Consider the following 27,374-nt stretch of genomic DNA (forward strand, 5'->3'; position numbering starts at 1 on the left):
CGCCGCGGCGTTCCGATTGTGGGGAGCGAGGGAAATTTTCGGCTTTTTCCCGTCTCCGTTGCGCACGAAAGATCCCCGCGCGGACTCGACGGATCTGCCCGGCGAAAGCCGAGAGCTGCGCCGGCCTCGACGTCTCTTGCGCTTCGGTTTGAAAGAGCCCAACACCGGCACGCTTTGGCGCCATCCCGCCCCAAACCATCGACCCTTATTATTGCAGCCGGCCGAGCCGCTGACTTACACACGCGCACAAAATTCCGGGGAGGAGATTGATTGCATTTCCATTGACTTGACTGCGGGAAGATGATTTTGAGTGTTTTAGCTTTCGGAGTTACAAGCGTGGCCGCTAAGCAACTGTAATTTGCATCTGCAGGCATCCCAGAATTCAACAACCAAACTTTGAAACGCTCCTTTGTGCCCTTTGCAGGCGCTCAATGCAGGGGAGAAGCGGCAGGGGGCGCTGTTTGCCACTTAAACGGGACGCCCGTTGTTTGTTTGACTCTTTGTCATGAAAATCATGACGGCACCTTCAAGGACTTGATTTAGGAAGGCGTCTTGCGTGACCTTCCTGTCTGCCGCCCTAATTCACACGGAGTTTGTTGTGCTCAAATTTCAATCGATCAATTAGTTGAGATCGCAACGTTAAAATGTTGACAATGGTACACTTGAAACTTGCCTTGGAAAGAAACTATCGGCGCGGCTCGATTGGGACTTTTTGGCACGGCGTTTACCATCGACCGCGTCCACTTTTCTCATGCTGAGGCCTCGCACGGCTAGCTGGACGAGAGTCCCTTCCTCGTCTCCCCTCCGTGTACTGACAGGCGGGACATTTAAATGCTCTTCTGCAAGATGGCAGAACAAAGAGAAAAACAAGCGGGAGGAATCTGGAAGTCGACTTCTGTGACCGGACGGTCCGTCGCCGCCCGAAAGGGAAGGGAAGAGACGAAAATCCTTGGTTTGAACACCGACAAGGGCAGCGGGAAAACAGGCCACGGTGGACTGCGGTTGGAAAAAAAAAAGGAAAATATTCAAAGTCAATTATCTGGCTTGGCCCTCGAGATGGGGAGGGGGGGGGATGCCTCCCTGCCAATCGAGCTTTTTCGAATGTGAAATATGCGCCTCGGGCTAACTAAAGGTTGGGAAAAACTGGTCCAAACAAGCACTTGGGATGACTTCTTACACTTGACTAACCTTTCCCAGGCCCCGCCCCCTCGGCCTCCGCCCCCCGCCCTCCGCCTCCGCCCCCTCGGCGCAGGTTGCGAGCGTTTGGCTGAGTTTCCTGTCACATGGGCCGCCACTCGGATCCCTCCGCGCTGCCCTCTAGTCCCCCAAGTGCCCGCGCCACCGCCGCGCTCGAAGGCTGCCGGCCGCTGTAGCGGACTTGCCGAGTGGAGCGCGAGAGCCCCCGCCCCCGCCTCGCCTCGCCTGCGCCGGGACGATGGAGCCGTGGACCGCCGCCGCCGCCGCCGCCGCCTGGCTGCTGCTGGCCGGCTTCTTCTTGCTGTCTTCCGCCTCGCTCTCGCACTTGGACACCGGTGAGTGAGCGAGTCCGTCCGCAACCTGTTGTCTTTTCCTTCTTTCTTTCTTCTTCTTCTTTGCCTCGCTTGGTTCTTTCTCTTTTTTTTTTTTTCCCCCGGGGTCTCCGGTGCCCCAACGAGGCTTCTCTTCGACGGAGCGATGCCCCCCCCCCCCCACCAAACGGCACCGCAAACTACTCTAAAAGCGTCCTTTACGTGCGAAGATGTTGTCTTCTCGTTGAATGTGGTGTGAAAAGTGAGCGTTCGGTGGGGTGTTTTGGTCCCCGACGGCCCCCTCCAAAGTGCCTCGGAGGTGCAGCCAGCCAGCCGCCAGCCAGCCAGCCTCGTCCCGTTGTCGCGCACGCCCGCATTTTGGGATCAAGTGTGTTCCTCAAAGCGCGAATCTCAGTTGATTGATGACTGGTCCGAGAAGTGGTCGGAATTGGAGTTGGGACTTGTTAGCAAAGCCCCCACTGGGGGACGGATGCCTTCTAAAGGCGCCAACGCTCCACGCAGCCTTTGACAAGGCGCCATTTGTGGGCCCGAAAGGTCTTTGCCGTGGCGCCGTTTACTTGATTGGCGACCCAAAGCTCCAAGAGTGTTCTCGGAAATGGGCTTTTTTGGTTTTGGGTGACGATGGCGTTCTTGAAATGTCACCACTGGCTCGAAATCTCGGAATTAGGACCAGAAAGGGCCCGTGGCACCTTGGGTTTACCCCTGTTACAAAAACGGAATTTCACTTGTTTCTAACCCTAATAGCCTTTGTTTTTGAGGAGGGGGGGGGGGGGGCGCTGTCAACTTAGGCCCTCCTGTGTTGATTTCGATATGGAATTGAAGACATCGTTTTTGTTGGAATTCTTGAAAATGCTAAAAGGGGACGGCTTGCGTTGAAGTTGCGCGACCTGACGAAGCTCCGAGCGATCGCCAAGAACGTGAGACAAAGCTCCCATTTTCATCCGAATCGCCTTCCCGCAACATGCGCGCGACCGTCAACTCGAATGAGGCCGAAGCAAAGCCGCACGGGCTCGATTTCAAACGCCAGCAAATCCTGCGACGTTTCCACGGCGTCTTGTCGCACTTTTGTCCCCAAGCTTGAAATTTGAATGGATCCGTTCCACAGCAATTGGCGAACCGCTCTTCAATTTGGAATGCAAGTTCTGGTCAAATGTTATGATCAACGCTCAAGCGATTCATTGGGGGCAGGGGGGGGGGGGGGGATTCACAATTCAAGCTCTCTTCCATCTGTCATGCCGGGAGGAGCGAGCGCATAAAAAGTGCAAAGCGCGCAATGTTTGTGTGCGTTTTGAATCGCTCCGTTGCGCAAAGCAAACACGTCTTGAGCGCACACAGGCGGCAACGGACGCCCCGGGCGCACCATGCCCGGACTGGCCGGACCCGGATCTGGACCCCCCCCCCCCCCCCCCCCCCGCCCTTCCAAGCCACACACGCTCAAAGTCACCGCCGATATCGTTTAGAAGGTGAGAAGGGCGACCCCCCCCGGTGAACAAAGATGATACCTCACGGGCGTATTTTGGATCGTGTTGGCTGTCGAACAATGTCGTCTTGATTTACATCTGATTAGTCAATGGGAAAATAATCAGTTGTGAAAATATTTATCACCGCGATGCAGCAAAATCATGATCCCCCCCCCCCCCCCCGGCTCCTTAACGTCTCATTGGAATTGGTTTGTACGTGCAAAGACGCCACCGGCCGACCTGCGCGGGCCTCCGCGCCGCTTTGCCATGCCAGCCCGTTTTTTGTCATGGCTTCTTTCTTGTTTTTTTTCTTCTCGACACGTCCGCCCTCAGTTTAAAAAAAAAAAAAAATTATTTGTTGGCGTCACCTCCCCTGCGCACAATAGCGGGTCATAACCTCCTGGCGGATATCTAATAAGCCCGCCCGCACAAACCGAGCCCCGCCCGCCTTTTGCTGTAATTTTGCGCCGGCTTTCATGTCCGAAGCGGCAAAAAATCCGCAGGCTTTCCTTTTTAATTTTTTAGTCTTCTTAATGACAGCCTTTGGGCTTCAAATTAGAGGCTCGGCCATCTGGGCCGCCGCGTAACTGCTCCCATGTGTACCTAGGTATTAACACAAAGTATTTCAAGCCACGGTATTCCCCCTCAGCACGCTGAAGGGGGAGGAAGGGGGGGGGGCCAGGGCGGCGGCGGCGGCGGTCAGCCGCCGCTTCCGCCATCCTTTTTACAAGACGGCTCACGGCGTCATGAGCCTTTTTCGTTGGCTTCAGTTTAGCGCGGGGGTGGGCGGAGCATCCAACGCATGCGGCGACGGCGTTTGCACGCCCGAGCGCTTGTGTTTGCCGGAGTGATGTGGCGGCGATAGCGCAGGTGTCGCGGTCACACCACAGCGCGCAACGCCAACAGCTCCTTTGCAAATGCTCTCCAATATTGATTTTTTTTTTTTTGAAGGGTGTGGGGGATTGTTCCAATTTGGACCCCCCACCCCACCTGCAACCTTCGACCTGGTCATACAACTGACACGTTCCAAATTTCACGCGTTGTAAAAACGTAAAACATTTGTTGAATGCCTCGACAAACGTCGCAACGTATCCTTTGGAAGCCAAAGTTGGATGGCGTACGTGAAGGATCGCCGTCATCCCCGCGGCGGGGGCCAACGCCGGCGCGGGGCCGCGCGGGGCGCGTCGCAATCCCGCCCTTGCCCTCCGAGGCTAACGGCGCTAGCTCGGGCCCCGTCAAACGGAGGCCTGCCGAGGAATGCCGCCGCGCTCTCCGACGGACGGCCGCGGCGCTTTGATGGCGACGGCGCAAAGGTTTCTGGATCGATGTTTGTGCGTCGCGAGGACCTTTGATCTCAAATGCGGGGCGCCCCCCCCCCCCCCCCCCCCCCATTGTCAGACGTCTCTTCCGATTATTCACCATTTGGCAGATTGTTGAGTGAACCCATCTTGAATTGTGGCAATTGAGCTTTGGGGTCGGCTGTGGATTCATCCGTGAGCTTGGAGGAGATGGAACGGATTCTTTTGATGATCGGATCATCCTTGAAATGGCCTTTTTTCAAATTTATTTTTTCTTAATTCTCAAATTGTGCAAACCTCGGGAATTCCCGCCTTTCTCAAGTAATCGTCTTCCGATTTCTATCCAAGGCCTGGCATCTCAAGCTCAATCTCGAGAGTTGCGCTGGAATTTGTGGCCGGCGACCCGGCCGTAGACTCCGCCGGGAAGATGATTTCAAGCGAGCCGTATTGTTTGTCGTCTTATCTCGCGCGTGCCTGAATCTGACGGCGCTCGTGTCATTTCACGGCGCTTCAGGCGGCGGCGGCGCCGTTGCCCGCAGCGCCTCCAAAAAAGAGCGGGGCCGAAGGTTCAGCGACGCGCTCGTGCCCGTGTCCTCGGGGTGGGGGGCGGGGGGGGCGTCCCCTCGTGCAGGTCAGGTTTGGCGGGCGACGCCCTCGCTCTGCCGGCAGTGCCGAGGGATCGGACCCCCCCCCCCCCCCCGCAGAAAACGTAGCTGGTGATTACAAGCGCGCGGCAGGTGCTTATTATGGTGCCGCGGCGGCTGCGGGCCCGTCGTGTTCAAAGGCCTCCTTTGGTTTGATGGCAGCACCTCCCTGCGCGCCGCTCTTCTTTCTTTTTTCTTTTTTGCCCCTCCTTTCCTTTCTTCTGTTTGGACGTGTCACGCAAATCGCCACCTGCCCGCGCCGCCGCTTCGCCCGCCCGGCACGCAAAGCAGCTCGGGCGAAGCGGCGGCGCCAAAGCGCGTCTTTGGCGACGGCGCTGTGGCGGAACCTTCCGTTTGTGTAACCGTTCAATCATTGCCTTTTTGTTTCAAATCATCTTCATTCTAAAATCACGAATGCCGACCGTACTGTCGAGCGGCTCGCCGGGTCAGTTGGGGCTCGCGCGACGACGTCGCCGTCCGAGTTGAAGTCATTTGATGGGCGATATGGCCGATATCGTCTTTTTCCTTCTTTTTGTAACTTTGAATCTGAACTTCCACTTGGATCCGAGTCATTGTTTACATGGGCGGTGCCCAAGCTACGGCCCGCGGGCCGAGTTTGACGCCCTTGTCCAAAAGCGTTCTTCTTTGGACGTTTCCAGCCCTCTGCGATCGTCAGCCTTTTTACGACAACCCCCGGCCCCTGTCAGAGAAGGAAAAGTCAGTCGGCCCTCGCGGGACCACGCGGATCCCCGATTGACAGCGATCCGTACTTCTAGCTAGTACGGCGTACGCGCACACCCGCTAGCCCGGTCCGGCATTTGGGTGCCGAACTGGAGTCTTGTCCCACTTTGAACAAGGCGGCCCTTGTCCTCGGTGTTGACGGGCCCGCGACAAAGCCGTGGCGACGCTCAAGAGGGCTGAAATCCGAGTCTTCCCGTACGGAAGGTCAAGATAAAAGCCACCCGCCTTGCGGAATCCCAGAACGGCGGGACGCTCGCACTCTCGCGATGCCATGAAACCGAATCCGCCGGCCCTCAATGGATCTTGCGTAACTGAGGCCGGTCGGGGGTCCCCCCCCCCCCCCCCCCACACACCGCCGCCCTCCTCCTTGAAGCGAAGCATCTGCTTCCCGGTACCGCTGCTCTTCCCACAGTCGCACAAATGGCGGTGAAAAGGGGATCGCTTTCACAAGCCGGATCGGGAATCGGAGACGCCGCCGTTTGAAAAAGGGCTCTGGAAGATTGCGGCCCATTGTGGCACTCTCATTGTGACTCCGGACGCACATACACAAAAAAAAACAAAACGCTTTGAGCTGACGTCCAGCAGAGATCGGATACGCCGCAAATGGGTCACGTCTCCTTGTTTTGAGCGGGCGGCTCCAAATCAAGACGGAAGCCATTCAGGGTCTTGCAAAGCAGCGGAAGCGGGCCGGCATCGGGACAGGGCGACGCAAAGACCAAAATCTGGCAAAATGGCGCTCCGACGAGCCCCCCACTGTTGGATTTCAACAAGTTTAGTCGGCAAAGCCTTTGCTTTGCAGCCGTCCATTTTCCATTTTCCATTTTCCATTTTCCCAAGCGCTTCTCCCCACGATGAGCGTTTAGCGGCTTTGACGCGAGTCTCTTTTCATGCGACTTTGAACATTGGCCTCATTTTGTAGTATCGGACCGATAAAAGTGACGTCACCCCCCCCCCCCCCCCCCACCTACGAGCGCTGAAGGAAGCGTGTCGTACGCATTGGGTAGAACCAACAAACGCGCTGCGACGCATCGCCAATGGAGACTCGTTGGATTCAGACGGTTGCGCAAGTTTTTTTTTTTTTTTTGCTAGCTGCCACTTGCACAACGGCTTGCGGAAATCAGCTCGGCATGTCGGCTTTGCTTCCACAAGGAACACCAGGCCGGCCGGCTCCAAGCGTTGATCGCGGCGACTTTGGCGCGGTTTCCCCCCCGGCAAGTCGTCACCCAAGTGCCCCGGCGGGGGGGGGGGGGGGGCAAACCGCGCGAGCAGCCGCTTTGCTTTCGTGTCGGTGAGAAGGCATCCCGACGGAAACGGCGGCGGCTTCCATCTTTTTCCAATCAGGAAAAATCTGTCATTTCCCCACGTTGGAATGGCGTCGCTCGAGAACAGAAACGGCCGCGTCGCACCCGAGCCGCGCCGGCTAACCCGGATCACCGAAGGACGCGTTGCAGTCAGCCGCGGAATGAAGCGCAATTAGTCGTCTCCGCGTCACTGAAACTGCGCCGAAGAGGTCACGCCCGGACCAACCCGTCGGATGAACGAACAACAGGAAGTTGCCGATGTCGGAACAAAAACAGTTCAACTTTGCACACCCGCGACGACTGACGGGAAGTCGCCGCGAGAGGAAATAACCAATCCGAAGAGCAGCAAGTGTTGCTGCAGGCAGGAGGAGCGTCGAGGTGCCCCCCCCCCGCGGTGGGCAAACGTTGGAGTTTCGGGTCATTTGTAGGTCAGGTTTAAAAAATAAAAATAAAAAATGGTAATTTTGAAAGTCAATTATGTTTCATTTTCTTCATATCGAATAATTTTTTGGCTCCACAGTTTAGTCCTAAAATAATACGTGCTAGTTTAAAAAATGTTAGGACAATAACTTTTCATTCGATAACTGACAGATCTGTGAAAATATGATAGATCGACTTTTAAATTTTTTTTTTACAAAATAATATTTTCAATGTCATTTACAAAAATCACCTGCGCCATTTGGAGTGAAGATCATTTTTCCCCCTTCTTTATAATAATTTTTATATGTTTATACCCAAGTATAAAAGAATGTATTCTGCACAAGAACAAAGATGTCACTTGTCAGGACAAAAAGTCGCAATTTCCCAGGAAATAACCTCAGAATGTCAAAATTAAACGAGGAAAGACAACCATGGGTTCCAAGCTACAACTTTATTGGGTTAACTTGACACCTTTTATTCTGCTAATTATGCCCCCCCCCCTTTTCAATAAATAAATGAATAAATGGGAGACTATTCCTGCAAAACCTTGCAACTTATTTTGGGGATGTCCGAGTTTGAGCTTGCGTCTGGATGCCGGGGAGTCCCGAGACCCCGCTTTGACAAGCGACGGGCGCCGCCGGCACCCGCATCATCCGCTAACGGCAGGATGGGGGGGGGGGGCAGTCGACTCTTCAAGTGCTCCCGTTTGACTTTGAAACAATGGCTCGAGTGTCCGTCGCCCTGGCCTGCGGCGTGACGAGATGAGGCGACGCCATCACGTTGCCTGTCGGGCACAAACGAGGAAGAGAAGCCTCGCGTTTGATCTGCCTTTGCCGCCCCCGCTCTGGCCCACATACCCTTTGATATCTCCCTTCCTCCTCGTCCCTGGAACCCGTCGTCACGTCGGACCGAGCATAGCGGCGGTAGTTTGCAGAAGGTGGGGGTGGGGGGGCGCCAGGAGGCCTTTGCAAGCGAACCAAAGCGCATGTAATTGACATTCCTGACATGCCAGCTTTGCGGCGCGCAAAGAGCGGGATGGAAAACAGGTGTGTTGTTGCCTCGTCTGGCTGGGCTCCCCGGCCGGTGCCGCCTGCTTTTGATGTCGGAGGCGCGAGGCGAGGCGCCACGGCTCATCGAGTATTAACGGGTCGCGCGGGCGTTGAGCTCCGCCGGCCGATCGTCGGGCCGAGGTGGACGGGGCTTCGGGTCGGAGGCGGATCGGAAGAACCCGCTACGGGAACCGCTTGCGTTCGGCGGCCTCGGTTCCGGTCCCGCTCCAGCGGCACGTTTTTGAGTCCGAGACGAGATCTGCCGGGAAGAGCGGCTTGGGGAACCCTGCGCGCTCTGAAAGCACACCCGCGTAACCCGAGGACCCGGCTCCAGCTCCAGACCGCCCAACTCAAACAACGCGCATTGGCCCCACATTGGCCCACAAGCGGCACGAACGGGATTGTCAGACTCTTCAAGGATTCGCCGTCGTGCGGACAGAGAAAAGCTCCTCTGTCCGGCGCGGTGCGGAGCGGCTGAGAATGGCATGGCCGCGTCCCGGGCGGACAAAAGGCGCTTGTGTTTGGACCGCTCGGCGAGCGTCTGCGTCGGATATCGTCACCGTGGCTTCGCTCTGGCCCAATTCCCCCCGAGGAGTCTCCGTCAGCACCGTGTGGCCCATGGCGGTGATATGGAAGGGCGTACGTGATGAGGAGCCCAGATGTTTGGGGGCGGGGTTTTCCCGTCGTCGTTAGATGTCTTCCCTTCGAGTTTAGGCTGCTGAAGTGGCACACTGTAAAATAAAAGAAGCAAAACAGGACCTCCATTTTGGCATCTTATTGAAATGAAGAGTCCTTTTTTGATGTGGACACGCTGTCCCTTTGAATTCTTTTGCCTTGAAATGTTACTACATTGAGGTAGCTTGTGTCGGAAACGCGCGTGACGGCGGCGTGCTGGGCGCAGGCCTTTTGATCTGGTAACAGCCCAAATGAACCAAAAAAAAAACAAAAATGGCATTCCGAGTTGCGGGGGTTTGCACGGGACCTCGGCGCCGCCTGAACTTTTGCCAGTCGAAAAGCCGCAAACGGCGTCGGCTCATTCCAATTCCTGCGCGGCCACAGAAAGGTGCTTCCGTATGTCGATGTCCTGCCCCGTAATTTGACCCCCCCCCCCCCCCAAAAAAAAGATGGTTTGACAAGGAACTTCAAAGACTATTGGCGGAGCGTTGGAGATTAGCTCCAAATATAGCTCCGGCACAGGCGATTATTCCCATGACGCGTTGAAATAACAGGGCCTTGCCGCTTCTGGCTCGCGGTCCTGCGGCTGAAGCGGGGAAGCTCGCGCGCCGAGGAATGGTGCGGCTCCAGGCGAGGCTATTTCGGCCTCCGATGAGGTCCTGCTTTATGGGGGCTGCAAACGGAAGACATTCAAAGCTACGAGGGACCGTCAAATCCCTCGGAGGGGTCATTGAGCGCAAAATTAGGCGGTCAGCGCCATCCGACCCGTCCGCCCCTCCCCCCCCCCCTCCCCCGTGGGATTTGCGCTCTCGCCGAGCCTTCCCGCTCCAGGGCGCAGCGGATAAAAGACCAAAGCGAGACAAGCAAGGTGAGGCGCACCGTCGCCACCCCCCCCCCCCCCATCCGCTTTGCCGTCTGAATGCTTCCGGCCTCGTTTGCGTATTGTTCGTTTCATCAACTTTGCGGCCATCCTCCAGCGCCACGGAATCCAGACGTTGAAACTTGTTGCAGAGTTAGCGGAGTCCATCTGTCCGGCATACGACATTCCGTTTTGGGCGCCATCGGACAACATCTCCAGGGCAAGTTTGTCCCCCCCCCCCCAAATGGGCCAAAATGATGAACCGCTTTTGGGCTCGACTCTTGATCGTCATGTCGACAAAATCGAAAGTAACTTTGGGGCCGCGAGAATTTCCAAGCATGAATGAAAAGGGCGCTTCCCAGCAGAGTTGCCGCGTCTTTTGGGGCGGGGCTTCTTGAGACTTTTTTTGGGAGCTCCACCCATGAGAGCCATGACGGCCAAATTTCACGTTGCGAACCGACTTTGGGGCTGGATTTTCCAATGGATCTCTCCAGGCTGCCAATGAAGCTCCAAACAAACGGGCAGTTTGCAGCCTTTTTCTTCTTCCGCCTAGCAAACCGCGTGGTCCTAAGTCAAGCGCTGGGTCAGGATCTGAGGAGCGCGTCTGTGAAGGATCCACACGAAATGAGCATAAAATGAGGCTCAAACGTGGAGTCGGAAGCAAAATGGCAGACTTCCCCGTGTCGTTTTGGGCACGAGTGTGACGCAAAAAAAGGTGAACGCGCTCTGCCAAGCAGCTGCGCGCCCAGCCGACTTCCATCTCGGTAGCGCCGCAAACCGCCACATCTGGCTTGACCCCGCTCTCTCTCTTCCCGGGCGCCGAGGTTAATGAGCGTCACGACTGTAATGGCTGCCAGGATGCGGCGGTTCACATGCGTTTAATAATCATCCGGGAGGGGCGGGAAAAAAAAATCTCCCTTCATTGTTTCTGCCTGCCGGTTGTAAGTGTTTCCCATCTGCGTGCAAAGCTTGGGTATCATCATTGTTTTCCAGGAAGTGTTATGAAAGGAAGCCCCTGTTTGGAAAGGCAATTTCCCGACTTCTGAGGTACTGCGGCAAACGTTAACAAAGATGGGACGACTCCCGACGCTGGGACTGAAATTCCCGATTGTGTTGAAAGCGCTTGCCGCTGTCCCGCTTTGCTAAATGCAAATGCTGGTTTCCCCAAATGTCGGGGGCGGGTCTCGGTTTCAAGGCGACTGACGGTATTGACCGTGTGCACGGGCGGGGTGGGAAGTTGAACTCCCGCCACTTCTTTTGTCCTGTTGTGTCCCAAGATGCTCTTCTGTGCAAAAGGCTCATAAATGCCGAATCTTGTGCTACTTCTGAACTCGATTTGTGCCGGGTTTTTGGTTTTTTTCCTTGGAAGTCCACCGAGGCTGCAAACATATAAAGTTAGAAGGAAGCTCTTAATGCTAGCGCGGAAGCCATCGCCTGTAATTAGCCGGGCTTTTCATCCCTCTTCGCTAACATGACAAATGGCTACTCGCTGGTTTCTGTGTGACCAGGCGACGGCAGGCAGTTTTTAAAAAAAAATTTGTTTGTTTGTGTCTCTGAGATCATGTGCCCCAAAAACCGAACAGGTTCTTTTTGCTTCGGTCTTATTTCAAGTGGCTACGTGGAATTCACGAGCCACAAATCCCGGCCGGTGTAATAACAGGGCCATTAACTCAGCTTTGCTCTTTTCCTCCCGCTTGAGAAGAGGCTTCGGCTAAAGCCAGCGTGATGTGGATTATTTTGAGGAGCTCTGTTTATTTCTGTCGAGCGAGATGACTTTTATCTTGAGGAGTGGCCACACTTATGGCACCGGTTTGACATTTGGAGCGCCTGTGCACGGCGGGGCTTGAAAATGATTCGACGAGTTGGCGTCACTACGCCGCATCGACAATTAACACTCGCAGTTGTCCGGTGGCTAATCACGAGAGTTTTCTGTGTCTTGTTTGTTTTCATGACCCAAGACTTTTGACTCGCGCGTCTTCTACGCAGCCCAAAAAAAGATGTGCGGTAACAAGGCGACCTGGTCTTCATGTGTCGGCAAGGGTGAGAGCGTACCAAGGTGAGCCGGCTGTAGAGCAGAATAGCGGTTAGCCGCACGAGCTAGGGCTATTCCCCATCACCGCGAGTCTCCAAAGGAAGGAAAAGAAACGCTTCATAGGACGACGTCCGTGTTTTAGTGTCACTTTGAGTGCTGTAAAGTGACACGCGTGTTACGATGTTGGTGTGTTGGAGCAAAGAATGTCTGTATCGAAGGAAGTCCTCGTTAGCATTGCTGTTCTTCTCCGCCCTCAGCTTACTTTCTTCCTGTTTTACCCGTCATCTTGTCATCTTGCTGACCGTTACTTTTACTTTTCAACACAGTGAATGGATAGGTTGAAATTGTGCTCTGTCGAACATACAAAGACATTCGTCAGCTGGTTAAAGAGAAAAAAAAAAATCCTGAGCGGGACTCCCACGATGAACGGCAACTACAATTAGCCTCATGGTGACTTGTGTTTGCAGCACCCGGTGGGCATTAGCGGTAGCGCCCAAGAATGGTTTACGTCCTATTTCGCCGACAGAACCTTTTGTTTGCCTTGGTTGCTCTGAGTCAGGAACTGCTCCGCGGTCGTGTGGTGTTCCCCAGGGTTCAATTCTGGGGCCTCTGCTGTTCTCGCTGTATCTGCTCCCTTTGGTTTCCATCTTAAGGAAACATGCTATTTCCCTTGCGCTGCTATGCGGACGACCGTCAGACCTTTGTCCCGCCGATCAGCATCATCGACGGGTGGCCGGGGTCCCGACCAATGACGGGACGGGCAATGTTGAGTAAATCGCCCACCTCCGATTGCAATTACAATTACAATGGCTTTTGACGTAAAACCTAAAAAGAGGACTTTGTTCTGGGAGTGAATAAATGCACGCGGGGGAGGTCCGATTGACGTGACCATAAATCGGAATCGTATCAGAGATTGTAATTGGCCAAAGCTCCGGTCAGGAGCACGAATTGCTTTAATGTGGTTGTTTGTCAACCCCTCATATCCACCCTGGCCCGCCTTCATCGTGTCACCTGACCGACACCGGGTGGGTCCGAACTGGCCATTCGTCTTCATGGTCCCTTAAGTATCTCTCGGCCCCGCCGCATCTACCACGCTCTTCTTCCCCGCCGCAAGCAAACGCTGCCTGTAAAAACTCGCGGGACACCCCGCCGGTGGCCCGAGCGTGTGCGGGGCGGTGGACTCGCCCAGGGAGTTTCGCGCAGAGCCGTCCGGAAAGTCCTTCAGCCAACTTGTGTCGTTTCCAAACACAGTCCTTTTGGAAGATGTTTTGAAGGACGAGAGCTCCTTGGGGAAGCGGTCGACCGATGAGCTGCACTCGCTCGGCGGCGCGATCGCTTCTCGCTCCTGGCCGCCGATGACTCACCGTCGGGGTTTTGCGCTGCCGCCAAACCCTCAAATTGCAGTGCTGGTTTCTTTGATGGGGCCACGGCTTCCGTCATCTTGAAATGTACTCGAAAGGAACGCGCCCCTCCTCAGCTTGACAGACAACGTAAGAATCTTCAAGAACCGAGGGTAGGCCCTTTTGTCGACATCAGATGCAACGAAGAGGCTAAAAACAAAGCCCAATGCGTCTTTAGCTTGGACGCCTTCTGTCTGAAATGGAGAGGCAAAGAAATCCAGGCTGCGTCGTTTGGCTGACTTGTTGTTTTTTTTTTTACGTTGAACTAGCAACAGCCGCCGCGACTCCCCCGAGCCTGTGTGAGAATGTGTGACCTCACGCTCTGAAGTGAAATCAACTCGTGTGTGTGTGTGTGTGTGAAAGGGCGCAGCTCTTACCTGCCAAATCGTTTTCGTGGAACACGTGCTTTTCTCTCGGGGAAGGTTCCTCTGGCGAGATTCAAGTTGACTTTTGACTGAAAGGGAGGCTGATTTTGCTAAACAACAATTGTGTGTTCAACACTTGAAATGAAAGAGACATTAAAGATGATTTCTAGACTTCAATTCACTGACTTTCGGTCATCGGTGAAGGTAACGTACGCGTTTTCCTAAAAACGGAACTTAGCAGCAATACTTGCATCGGTTTTGAAAGCGGTGGAGGCGAAGGGTATCATCTTGGAAAGAAAGCTCCCATGCCGTTATTTCTCACCGTCAAGGAGGATTTCGAGACGCCTACGAAATGAAAACGTTTCCGATCTGTTTTCCGGTCGCGCTCCGATCCTCCGATGCCAGCGCATGCAAATCAAGTTTGGGGCCGCTTTTGTTCCTGCGGGCGGGCGGGGGGTCCGCTCGGCGGACAGCCGCACCTGCGGCGTGAGCGGGCTTCTCCGGTGTTAAAACGCGCAAATCCTCCGAAAAGCGCCCCGGGAGGACTCTGCCGAGGCTGACGAGCTGCTTTTGTTTGTTTGAACTCGCTCTTGTTTTTCCTGGGAAATGAGCGCGGCCCATGTGGTTGTCATCCGCTTCCTGGAAACCGGAGCCGAGCCTTGATGTTAATGGAAACAATACTCCGCTCGGCTATTTATTTCTTTTTTCTCTCCCCCTTTTTTACTTTTTGCTCCAACACGCTTGGCAAGCGCCGCAAAGACGACAGCTGGCGGCGAAGACGAGCGCTAATATTCCAACTTGTGTTTTCCGCCGTCACTCCCGATACCTTCGAGCATTTTAAATCGTGCCGGATCGTCCTGAAAAATCACAAGGAAGGCAAAGGCGGCACATGCGTCCTACGTACTGTGTCTGCCAGATGTTAGCAGGAAGGTTGCCGCCCGCCCCGTCAAATAGAGACTTTATGCGGGACTGAAATGTTGCGACACGGGACGGTGGTTTCCTCATCGCGGCTGCCCCACGCAAACGGGAAGGTTGAATCGAACCGCGGTGAACCAAATCAAAGCCGGGCCACACGAGAGCGAGAGAGAGCAAGGCGGGGAGCCGCCGGCGTCGCCACCGTCCGCCGCCTTGGCCTCCGCTCTGTGCCAAATCCTCCGAAAGGCGCCTTTGCGCTGCCGCCGCCTCTCGTGACGGGGTCGCCTGGCCCGCTGCGCACGAAACACAAAAGTCATTTCTGGCGCTTGTTTTGAATAGAGAAAAAATGTTTGGAAGAAGCTGAGCGGTTTCGAGTTGGAATCGGCCTTCCCACAATCAATCAGGAAGAAATTGATACCATGCGAAAAACAACGGAATACATATTTGACTTTTGGCCAATTTTAGCAGGCGCGGGGGGGGGGGATGCAACCAGCTTCCTCGTTGTGAGCCTCTGGGTCTTAATGGCTCCTCTCTCCTCTGCGCCCGCCAGAGTGCTACACGGCCAACGGGGAGGACTACAGGGGCTTCCAGAAGCAGACCAGTTTGCCGGAGGGGAAGGCCTGCCTCTTCTGGAACGAGACCTTCCAGCACCCCTACAACACCCTCAAGTACCCCAACGGCGAGGGCGGCCTGGGGAGCCACAACTACTGCAGGTTGGCCGCAACCGGACTTGATCCGGGTCATTTTGATAGTAGTCTCATATAGATGCACGCAGCGTGCGTTGCCTTCTTTCTCAGGCTTTTAATGTTTTGCGATGCCAGACGGCGTCTTTGTTTTTTTTGGGTCCAACGTGGCTCTTTGAACATTTTGGGTTGCAGACCCCTGCCCCAGCCTTTACTTGAAAGCCCAAGACCGGCTTGAAACCCTACTGTGTAACCGTAAGCCATATTTTTATACCCAAAGCCTTTTGTGAAAGCACAAGCCTGGCTTGAACGTGCCGGAGTCGCAAGCGCTGCGACGGCCATCTCGGAAATTCACTCTGCCGCGCCGAACGCACTCAATCTCATCGGAGTACCGCGCAAGCGTCAGAGTGAATTCTGGGTCTGCTCTTACGGGCTGTCACGCGGTACGTCCGTGATAAGAAAGCTTCAAGCCTACTATTAGTGGAGTTCGAGTTCAAAACACAACGGCACATTTCAAAACAAGGATTTATCGGCTGTCGGATCAGGTCCCCGTCAGGTGCATTTAGTTAGGACGCTGTTGAAAGTGACGCCGTTGCTGTTTTTCGACACCGCGGCATAGCGAAACAAGGCAAGCGAGTCGAAAAGGTGAGAGCGAGCGCGACTGTCAAGCGTGCACGCAAGACTGAAGCGAGGAGATGCGGGAGGCTTTCTGCCCGCATTGATCTAATTGTCCCGTCGGTCATCCCCCAAGTTTTTGTGCCGCTTCAAATCGAAGCTCGGGTGAAAAACGTCCTGGCTTGCCGAGAGCAAAGTGGCGATGACGTCTGCTGCGGGAGGGCAAGAAGGCAACGCTAACAACCCGCATGACAAGCGTGCTGACAAAGACTGTAAGGGGATACGGCCCGTAACCACCCCGGCCCCCCGCTCCCCCCCTCCCCTGGAGATGCTGCGACGATCTGCGCCGGAAGAAAAGAGAACACAAAAACAAAAAAAGGTCTTCGGCGGTGACGGTCAAAGCAGAGGAAGAGTGGCCGTGTCATGTGAGAAGCTTTTTTTCGTCCGCGGTATTCGACACCGCCGAGGCGCTGGTTGACTCTCCTTTTGTTTGGATTTCAAAACGGTCCCCTATCCTAAGAAAACCGGACTCAAAACTCTAATCGAGCCTGTAAACCGAGCAATTCATCGCATCCAAATCGCCGCAATGGAGTAGAACGCAAGTTTCAAAAGGTTGCGATTTTGGGGAAAAAGAGGGGGGGAAAAAACGGGTTCAGAACAGATTGGCCTTGTCATCCGCTTTATGATGTCCCGATTCATGCTTAGGCCACACAGCAATTTTGTGAAGCCATCGTTGCGGACGCTTCAGAGACTGCGAGTCCAAGCGTTTAGTACGTCAACAAGGAATCGAAGCAGATCAATTGCAAGCCGAACTTGAAAGGCTTGAAGCCCTACCCTCGATGTGAACCTATGTGGTAACCCCGAAACATTGTTTGAAACCTCGCCGCAGGCCGAAATTCAAATTTGAAAACCTTGCTCTGTCTTTGACCCCACATATGAAATTGGAACCCCGTCTCAAAACCTTACTTTGAGTTGCCCGTTGCCGTACAACAAAAAGGGATAAGGGCCAAATGAGCAGGAGGGACAGTTGTACACAAGAAATGAATGTTTGCTTTTGTCGCCGTTTTTCCGCAGGAACCCCGACGGCGATGTCCAGCCATGGTGCTACATCGCGGACCACGAAGACGGAATCTACTGGAGGTACTGCGACATCCCAACGTGCCAGAGTGAGTGGCGCTTTTTACTTTGCCCAGACAGTGACCGAGTGCTCAAGCGGTATTCCGCATGGCTCAATCTTCGGACCGCTCATTTTCGTCCCGTTTCGTGGAAAATGTCCTGGAACAGATTCCTTTGATTTCATGGCATCGCGAGAGAGAGAGAGATAGGGAGACACAGAGGGCGAGTCACCTGCGCAACGAGCAGCTTGTTCAACAATTTAAGAATGGGGCACTGTTAAGAGATGTACGACCCGTTGAAGGTGTCATTCATGTATTTATTTATTTATTTGTTGGGGGCGGGGCAAGCCTGTCGCCTAACACTGGGGGGCGCCCACCTAACCTTGAAAAAGAAGAGGAAGAGGAAATCGGCGTTATATCACGTGACGTTATATCACGCCGCTCCGATCCAACGGAAATACGTAAAGCCGACTATTGGGAATACCACAGCGGTGAAACTTGCATGTCAAAAATCCATACGGCTACCGCCGCCCACTGTGGAATTCTTTGTGGCCACCGCAGGTTTCCGACCGCTGAGCCGAGTGCAACGAAGCGAGATGCTAATGCTAATGCTAGCCCCCGGCGGTGACACTCGTTCCCTTACAAGGCAAATCCGTTGAATTTGCATGGCAAATAAGTCATAGCTTGCTCAATTCTCAAACACAACGCAGCAACACTGCACAGTCGTGCAATTTGATCTCGGGTACATTGCCTTGCCCGATACGGTACATTCATATTTAAGTGCTAACATTTGTCGCTTTTCTTTCAAACAAAAACCGTATTATGCATGACTGGTCAAAAAATAAATAAATAGTCGAATGTAAAGCCAGTGACACGTTTATGCTTATTTTCTTAATACAAGCATTTTTATTGGAGAGAAATATGTCTGTACCTGCCCAGAATGAAAGTACACACTGGCCGTTAGAGGCTTCGATCGGATTCACCGATCACGTACTTTTGCACAAATGTTGACCTATAATTATCGGCCATTGATTGATTGAAGCATCCCTGTTTTTTCGTTGTTGTTTTTTTTGTTATGCGCCTTTTCCAGTGTGCGTCCACGAGAGGTGAGTGGCGCTGCCATTTAATGAGTTGCTGTTTATTCCTTCGGTTGAATTCCCTCCGTTTGCTACCGATGCACGCGCGCTAACGTTAGCATTAGCCAGCACTAAATATTGTCATTCGTGCCCTTTGACCTCAGTCAATGCAGTTGACTTGACTTGTATCCGTGCGCTCTATTTGAGAAGCACATCGGCATCCAACTCGGTAGGACGCCTCGACACAACCTCGTGGAAAAGGACCTTTTTCAATGTGCTTGAGGCTATGATGATGGTTTTCAAAATGATCATGGCCATTATTTTTGCCCCTCGTTGTCCGGCCCTACCCGAGTTGATTGGCGCGTGCTCGGCTGCGTGATTGATAACGCGAGTGGACCTTGTCATTTTTGTTTGTTTGTTTTTTTTTCCAAACCGCAGACCGTCATCGCCACGTGAGTGACTTTACTTTTTTTGCCGTGACCTTTTGCACATTCCGCTTGACTAGTCTCAGCATGGAGTCATTTACTCTGTGTGTGTGGGTGTGTCTTTAAGCTCTTACGTGTGTTTGTTTTCAACGTAGTCTGAAATGTCAAGATGCTATTTCTTGTCCTGCGCCTCCGCTAGAATGAGCTCAGCCTTCGTCCGGGTAGTCGTGTTTTGGTTTGGCCCGAAAGTCGAGCCTTTCTTTAGGCCGTTCCGACAACAACTCCGCGCGGGAAGACCGAGGTTATGTTTAGCTGCGAGGCATCGGGGTGTCACGCAAACAAGTCTGTTCACGAAGCGCGGCGGCAGGCCCCGGCACACGTGAACGGGAAACCGCAAGCGCGAGAATATTGCGCCTCACCTTGCGGCACGGAAGGCCTCTCCCTCGGACCAGTTTCCCCTTCTTGGCAAGGCGGCGTGCACATTTCCGCCAAGGAGGGTCTCGCTACCCGAGAAGGACATTTCTGGAAAGGCTCAAAGTCCGTCCGCTCGGGAAGGTCTCACTTTCTGGCAAGGCCTCGCCCTCGCCGCTCAACTTTATGGCGCGAACGCTTGAAAGCAACCGCCGCTTACATTTTGGGTGAAAATCAGCCACGCAACAACAAAGACCGTCCGAATCGCTTTTTCGCTGTCGTGTAAACGGCCGCTCACCCGGTGACTTTGTTGGCAAAGCCAGGTGCCCCGACAAGGTCGGGGAAGTTTCCCATTGTCTGTCGAATCGCTCGACGGGTGCGCCAAAAGGTGTCACTCGGCTTACCTTTCTCCGAGGGCGGGCGCGGTCACATTGCGGCTGCGCCCCGTTTGAAAGGGCGAGCGTGAAGCAGCGAGCGTTTGGGAGCGCTGCGGACGATCAAAGCCGCAATTGTCTCTTTCTTTCTCTGTTCTCTTGGTCGCTCGAACCTTGTCGCGTGTCGGAGGACGCCGGGGTAACGCTGCGCGGATTGGATTTCCGGATGGTTGTTTTTCACATGTCGATCGATTTTTACTCGACAATACTTCCTGTGATCTTTTGGTTTTCTTTGTATCTGGTACACAAAAATGAATTAAAAAAAAAAAAAGTAACGAACCCCCTCTGAAAACAAATTAAAACTAGACTCAAGATGAAATGAAAATTCCCAAACTGAGATTCAGGGCGCACCACAGCAAAGGGGAGACTGCGGGATCGATCGTGTGTCCTGAATTGTCACAAGGACCAATCAACTCAATCGGGTTTGCCGCGTTGGCCTCGGCACCCCGACGGAGTCGCCACGGGGGGTTAGGACTTGGTAGTCGGACCTCGTGGTACCTGCTTTTTTTACCCCCCACTTGCGTATGGGAAAGCACGAAAGAATCTGTCCCAAGTGCCGTTGCCAATGTTGCGTGCTCATCTACGACAATGATTTTCCTCGAGTTGCACTCTTTTTTTTTTTTTTTGCCTCCACACCTTGAAGCCATAAAGTGAGGTGTTTGGAGTCGTATTTTACGAGGCGAACGAAGCGCAGTATGCGGCGCGGAGCGATCGCTTTCATTAAGTCTGATTTATAAAGCGGTGAAACGGCGCTTTGGAATGGCTCAACATCTGCGCTAACTCGCCGCCAGTGAGAAATGAATCCAGACGCGAGCGCCCTCGAAGTGACGGCCGCCGTCGGATTCCACGCGTCCGTTCGGATTTCGGGGGTCGCGACGACGGGGCGGGCTCTGTCGACGACACCGTTTTGCAGTCGCGAGCTCACCAAAATAGATGTATCTATAATATGTAAATAGGTACCGTATATCTCTTATTTGTTTTTCAATTTGTGCTCAAATATTTTGGCACTGCTTCCAATGTAATTTATTGCCGTTGTTTTTTTCCCTCAGTGTTTCTGACTCATTTCTGACCTGTTTGTTTCTTTTTATTTCCTGTGGTAATTGCTTCTTTTCCCTTGAATTCTGCTGCATTTTTCATTGCATAATTTAACCCCCCCCCCTCCAAAATATTCCATATGAAAAAGCGATGTGGCGCGCCGAGTACGTTTCACCGACTTCGTTTTGGTGCGGCAGAGTGAAAATGCAAAAGTGTAAACTTTGCAGAGTTCCTCAAGCGTTGGTGTTCTTTCCTGTGGGCGTTTGTTTGTTTGTTTCTTTCCGTAGCGCGGGCTCACGTTCGCAGCTTCACCGAGTCACGACGGGCAGGTGCGATCAAACGCGGCGCTCCTTCGCGACTAAAATGAGCAAGAGCGTCGTGTCCAAACTGACAAATAAATGAATCGGCAAAGAAAGCGCATGGGCTGTGTGTGTGTGTGTGTGTGACGGGGGGGGAGATTTTCTGAGGAGAATGACAGGAAGGGAAACGCGGCCTTGAAAGAAGAAAACAAGCGCTGGTCCAAATAAGCCAGCGGAACATGTTGGACATGTGGTCTGGCGGCGCAAAAGCAGGCGGGAGAACCGCAGCCTGGCCCCGCGTAGTTCCTCCGCACCCCCCCCCCCCCCTCCCGACCTCCAGCTGCTTTCAACTTGTGCTATTGCTGCTGCTTTTATTTCAACTTGTTTTTCCAAGGCTGGCCGTTCTCCCGGCCTTTGCGGTCGGGGGGGGGGGGCGCTTTGGCCATCCCCATAGTTTGGCCCTGTAATTTGAGGCGTTCCAAAAAAAAAAAAACCCCACACACGAGCGAGAGCGCACTGCGAGTCATCTCTGTCGCTAATTTCCGTCCTATTGCTCCAGCTGGTGTGAAAATATTCCACAAATTTGAGGGAAATTGGAAAAATCGGACTCCAGAGTTCCACATTTGACAATGATTTCTTTTTTCTTTTTCCACCTGAAGCTTGCTGGCAAGTGAAATGTCGACTTGCCATCCAAAAGACCAAAAAACCCAAAAAAATTGACAATTGAAACTCAAGCGAGCGCTTGCGACTGAAGAAACAAAAGGACGTCGAGGCGCTCGTCAGTCGAGCTTCCGTCGCTAACATTTGCGATTTTGCGCAAATGTTCCCTTTTGGGCAATTCCCAAATGAAGCCGAAATCGAAAGGAAAAATATCGTCTCTCCGGGTCGGTTTATTTTTGGCTGGGTTTCATTCAGCGATGACTTTTGCGTCATTCTTTCCCTCCTCTAAAGCGGTCAAATGGCCGAGACGGCGCGGAAAGGACTCGCCGGCTTCCCGAGGGACGGACGGCGTCTTTGACTCTCGGCCCCTTTCAAAATTGATAGACGTCCGTCCGTCCGCATTGCCAGTCAAACTCTTTCGTCCTCCCGGCCATTTTCAAAGTCACATTTCAACATTGTGAACGCGCGCGGAAAAAGACGTTTGTCACGGCGAATATGACGAGTGGGAAAAAAACGGGAAGGGGATTTTTCAAAAGGCCAAACGCCGAGTGGCCTCCCCCCGGCGGCCGTTTTCCAGCATTCGGACCCTTCTGCGACGATATCGACGTCCGAACGTTTCTTTCTTAATGCTCGTGTCAGAAGATCGCCTCGTGGGCGGGGCATCGCAGCAGCGTTTGAATTTGAGTCGCGTCGATTCTCCCGTTCTTCAAGCGCTTTGCGGACGACGTTTCGTCGGGGGCCGCCCGAGCGCTTCCGTCCGAAGGCGCCGAGCCCCCCTTTTGCCGTTCTTGAAACCCGGGGCGGGCTCGAAGCCGCCGCTGGAAGGACTCCGCCGAGTCCCTTTGCCTTTGGCGAATCTCGCAATCGCGCGAGCCGACGTGAGCGGTTCCTTCCCGAGCCGTGGTTGACGCTCGTTGTCGTCTTTGTGCTTTTTCCAGTGCCGGGAAACCTGGGCTGCTTCCGCGACAGCGGGGACCCCCCCACCCTGTCCGGGCCCACCGAGACCTCCAACAAGCAGACCATCCAGACCTGCATCGGCTTCTGCAGGAAGCAGCGATACAAGGTCAGCCTCGCTCTTCTCGGCTGACGCGCAAACTCCGGCCCCAAACCGAGCCGCGAAAGCGCCGACAGGATAGATGAGGAGATCCAAAATAAAAAAACAAAACGTTCTACATGAAAGTGAAATCTTGAATGTTAACTCATTCAGTAGCAGCCAATTCTAGACCAAGTCTGAAAAGACGTTTAAAAACGTCATTGGGAGTGAATGAGTTAAGGGACCCCCCCCAATAAGAGGCACGGCGCGCTTGTTTCAAGCCTGGTGTAAAAGTGACCCTGGAAACGGCCAGAGAATCCCCCGCTGTGCCGTCGGCAAACAAAAGTGCAGCGGCTTCACATGAACTCGGAATGCACAATGTCGTCCTCGAGCCCCGCCCACCTTCCAGCCGAGCGCCGGCGCGACTGTCCCACGAACGGCGGCCGAACAACGGCGGGGCCATAAATTCCTCGGCCGTGAGCGGAGGCGGGCGGGCGGGCGGGCGGGGTTGCGCGCCGCTCGTACCTTGGCTGGCGGGACCGAAAGCGTCACGTCACACAATGGCTTCCCTTTGATGGCGGCACAATGGCACTTTTGAGCGGGAGGACTTTTTCCGCATTCCCGCGGTCCCATTTTATTCCCCGCGCTCGTGTGAGTTACCACATCTGCTCGTGACAAGACGGGAAGAGAAGGCTTTCATTTCACGCCAATTGCAAAGAGGGAGGGGGCGGGGGGGGCGAGAACTGACAACGCCGAGGACTCGACGACTCTTTTTGACGGTGGACCGGCTTGAATCGCGCCAATAGAACTCTCCGACTTCCCAGCGGTGATTTTTATCCGGACGACAAAACCTGCGTTATGTGCAGACGAGGCCCAAAAAAGTCCGCGTTTGGAGCCGTTGCACCTTTGCGGCTCGGGGAGGTCTGAGCTTGCGCGGCGTGGCGTCTGTGCAGCTGGCCGGCATGGAGTCGGGCTTCGCCTGCTTCTGCGGCAACGAGGCGGACCTGGCGCAGCGCGGCCGCGCCCCCGGCGCCGACTGCAACCACGTTTGTTTCGGCGACCACAGGCAGCCGTGCGGCGGAGACGGCTGGCTCATCGTCTTTGACAGTGAGTCGCGCTCGACGGGGGGGGGAGGCAAACGCCAGGAGGACAGTTGGACGCTTGACCCCGTCGTTGATTTTCAGCTCGGGTCGGTTCCTGCGGCGGCAATTACTCGTCGCCCTCCGGGGTCATCTACTCGCCGGACTTTCCGGACAAATACGGCGCCGGTCGCGCTTGCTACTGGACGGTGCAGGTGTCGGGCTCGTCCGCCATCCTCTTCAACTTCACCCTCTTCGACATCACGGATCAGGCCGACATGGTGGAGCTGCTGAACGGCTACACCAAGGAGGTGGTGGCGCGCTTCGACCGGCGCGCCCCGCCCCGCCGGCCGCTCAACGTCACCGGAGACTTCGTCATCCTCTACTTCTACTCGGACGGCAGCAACCAGGCGCAGGGCTTCGTGCTGCTCTACCAAGGTGGGAGTTTCCCCCTTCTCCTCCGTCGCCCCGTCCCCCAAAACGGATCGGTTCGTCCGTCGCGCGGACGGGCCGGGATGATCCGTTTGGTCGGCCGCCTTTCTCCGCAGCGCTGAGAAGCCGGCGCGACGGGGAGAGCGTCGAGGACGGGGGCCGGGGCCCCTCCGGCACGGCGCGACCCCGGGCGCCCCCCGGCGTCACCAACGGGACCGCCGAAGGCCGCGCCTCCTCGTCCTCGCAGGTCCTCTACGTGATCACGTCCAGCCCCGGCCAACCGCGGCGCAACGTGCCAGGTCAGTGGGCTGGACCCGGACGGAGCGGCGGACGCGGCGCCAGTACGTCCAGCTCCTCGGCGCACACTCAAAATGCCCCTTTTTTGCTCTCGCGCTTCCGGCGGTCCTCTCGGACGCCTCGCGAAACGGCCGCAAAATCATCCGTCATAGTGTCGACCTCGGCGTCGGCAAAACGCGCGCGTCGGGGTCCTCCGAGACAAAATGGCCTTTGCCGATGCGACTGCGCCGATGGCGAAGACTCCGAACGGCCTCCGACGTTCCCCCCAAAACATTGCGGACGAGCGCCACCCGAGACAAAATCGCCTTTGGCGTCGACGAGGACGCGACAAAATGCTTGATTTTCCGCACGTGGAAATCAACAAAAACAACACGGCGCACGAAAGCAAACGGGGTTCACTTTTTTTCGAAGACAAACTCTTTACGAAACGTACGTCGGGCTCGTCAAAGACGTCAACATGCTTGGCGATGTCAATCGGCTGCCCCGGACGCTTCCCGCCGACAGCTTTGGGTTGTCGAAAGCTAAATTGGGTCTCGATTCTCTTTGATGGTTACGAAACGGGGACGGGCGTTTTGGCGCTCTGGTTGCGCGGCCGCCTCCAAAGCGCTTTGTTGGAAACATCGCTTGACTCGAGTCGGATGTCAAACGGGTTCTCGTCACCGACGACACGTGGCGGCGGGCAAAGAAGGTTTGCTTCAAGTACTCCTGGAACCAAAGTCAAGTGGGCATTTTTGCACTTGCCTTTTTTTTTTTTTTTTTGCATCCTTACTTTCCGCGACGTTGGATTGAAGCGATCGCAGACACCCGGTCGGGCGGGGTTGACAACTCGGTGACCAACGCGACCATTCCAACAGATGCGCACGGAGAACGCTTCAACGTTTCTTGACGCTTTGCTCGCTCGGCCTTTGCCGGCGGGTGTTTCCTCGCATGCTCGTCCTTGCGGCCCGCTGCCCCTTTTTTTTTTTTTTTTTTTGTGGGCGAGGGGTGGTGTCCTGGCCGGGCGACCGCACTGACGCCAGTGTCACCCCGTTTTGTCTTTTGGCAGTGTGGACCATCTACGCCCTGGCCGGCCTCCTCGTCCTCACCGTGGTCGCCCTGCTGGCCAAGCTGCTGCTGCGCATCGCGCTCAAGTAGGTTTGGCCGCAATTTTGGGGAGGGTTTTCTTTCACCGCCGTTTTTCCAAATGGATGCTCGACGCCGTTTCATGCCGCTCCTGGTTGAGGTTTGCCGTCAAACTAAACATCAAACTAAGACAAGGACACGTCGAGCGTTGCCTTGAGGTCACTGGCTTCATGCTCACACGTCATTTTAACGGTCGCATCAAAAAGCGAAAATCATCCCGTAAATCATCACTTTCAAAAGTGGACCTGAGCACGTTCAAAGCTTCTCCCGCGCTACCTCCGAGGTTAGGATTTGAGACTTGAGAAACCTTGGTCACATTTCCCTCGTACGGCATCCCCAGGTCTCCCCGAATCCCCGCAGCGAGCGGCTCGGACAGCTGCGGCCAAAGCGTCTCGACGTCGTCGGAGCCGTGGATCATCCTGTACCGGCCTTCCACCATCTCCCTCTTCAAGAAGAAGCTCAAGAACCACCACCACCACCACCACCACCACGGCGACCTCAGCCCCCTGGTGGGCAACTAGCACAACCCGTCGAGCGCTTCCTCCGAACTCCTTGCTTAGCAAGGCGCTAAGCTAACTGGCGGCTCACGCGGGGTACGGCACCTTCCGGCCGGGACGGATGCCACCTTCCCCTCGGCGAAGCTTCTCCGTCAGGGCGGTGCCGCTTCTTCAGAACTTGGGCATCGGATGCAAAAGTTTTCAGGGCGGCCGGTCGCCCTCGGAGGGGAGAGGATGGCCAGTGGACGTGTCGCCGTGGCGCGGCGTTCAAGTGCTTGACGGCGGAACCCCCCCCCCCCACTAAGACGCCTCATATGGGACGGGGATTTATTTTTGTAAGGCTTTGTAGATAGTCGGGTTGAGGCATTTCATGACCAGCTCATTTATCTTCTTTATCTTTCCTGAACATATTGTTCACCTTAACTTTGAAACGTGGGCGGGGTGGGGAAACGTGGCATCCGATGGACTTGTGCGTGCTCTTTTGTCATGTTGACGCCAGAGGGTCAAAGGTGTCGGGGACACCCACCCGAGATTGACAATCCAAGGAAAATGGCCGACTACGAACATCGATTAGAATGCGAGCGTGGAGACGTTGACGCGGCGCGTTTCGTAAAACACATTGGCACAGCCCCGAAGCAAGTATAGCACTCAAAGTTCAATGCCCGGCCTCCGATCATCGTGACCTTTGGGCGGCCCGGTCGCCGAGTGGTTAGCGTGTCGACTTCACAATGCAGAGAGGTAGCGGGTCCGATTCGGGCTCCGGCCTTCCCGTGTGGCGTTTGCGTGTTCTCCCCGCGCTTGCGCTCCTCCGGTTTCCTCCCACATTCCGAAAACATCCGTCTCTTCAAGCCAACGGCAACCCATACCGCATCGCGGGGCGGTCGGACGCAGCTGCGGAGCAAATGCGGAGCAAACGTTGGCTAGTCTCCACGCGCTGTCGAGCAGGGACCGATAAGACTCCGCCCGCCTCCCGGCTGCGTGCCATTTTTGAGAGGAACCGACTGTGCGGTAACAATTAATGTGACCAGTCAGCATTTTTCCTGTTGGATGAAATTATGCAAATGATTTGTGGTCGCGTGTGAATATGCCACAGGCAGAACCGCCATCGGCATCATTTTCATCATCTTGCTCATCAAACAAATATGTACATAGCAGAAATCTATAATTTATATGGTAAATTATTGTTTATTGTCCATGTGAACGGGTACAATTTTTTTGTATTAATAAAAAAACAAATGCAACAAAGAAAAAAATGCTAGTAGCTGCGTTGTTTTATTTCACGTGTCCTGGTTGCAAAAACAAAATCCGCATGTTCCTTCAGGGCTGTTTGCTTCCCCCGCCTCCATTGATCTTTTTTTCTTTCTGGGAAAATCTGAAACATTTTGCGACAAATTCAGCGTGACGTGTTTTTTTGGGGGGGGGGGGTGCGGGAGGGTGACACTCAAATGCTTCTCAGATGTGGCAAATGGCTCA

The 27,374-nt window shown here is 54.6% G+C and overlaps 1 protein-coding gene across 3 annotated transcripts; it reads left to right on the forward strand.

Moving 5' to 3' along the window:
• Nucleotides 1–1,066: 1,066 nt before the first annotated feature.
• kremen1 (kringle containing transmembrane protein 1) lies at nt 1,067–27,168 on the forward strand. 3 transcript variants are annotated; one of them, XM_086111856.1, is made up of 9 exons: nt 1,067–1,532; nt 15,239–15,401; nt 17,061–17,152; nt 22,380–22,504; nt 23,428–23,581; nt 23,659–23,991; nt 24,102–24,326; nt 25,328–25,412; nt 25,745–27,168. In XM_086111856.1, the coding sequence occupies exons 1-9, from the start codon at nt 1,436–1,438 to the stop codon at nt 25,923–25,925; spliced, it is 1,455 nt and encodes a 484-aa protein (XP_085967982.1). In that variant the 5' UTR covers nt 1,067–1,435; the 3' UTR covers nt 25,926–27,168. The 3 variants fall into 3 exon arrangements, with proteins under 3 accessions (XP_085967982.1, XP_085967984.1, XP_085967983.1); XM_086111857.1 differs by having other exon boundaries at nt 1,068–1,532; nt 24,102–24,284; XM_086111858.1 differs by lacking the exon at nt 24,102–24,326.
• Nucleotides 27,169–27,374: the final 206 nt, after the last annotated feature.

The sequence above is a fragment of the Hippocampus guttulatus genome, chromosome 5 (assembly GCF_054856545.1).
Source record: "Hippocampus guttulatus isolate MCC_2025c chromosome 5, RoL_Hgut_1.0, whole genome shotgun sequence".
Lineage (NCBI taxonomy): Eukaryota > Metazoa > Chordata > Actinopteri > Syngnathiformes > Syngnathidae > Hippocampus > Hippocampus guttulatus.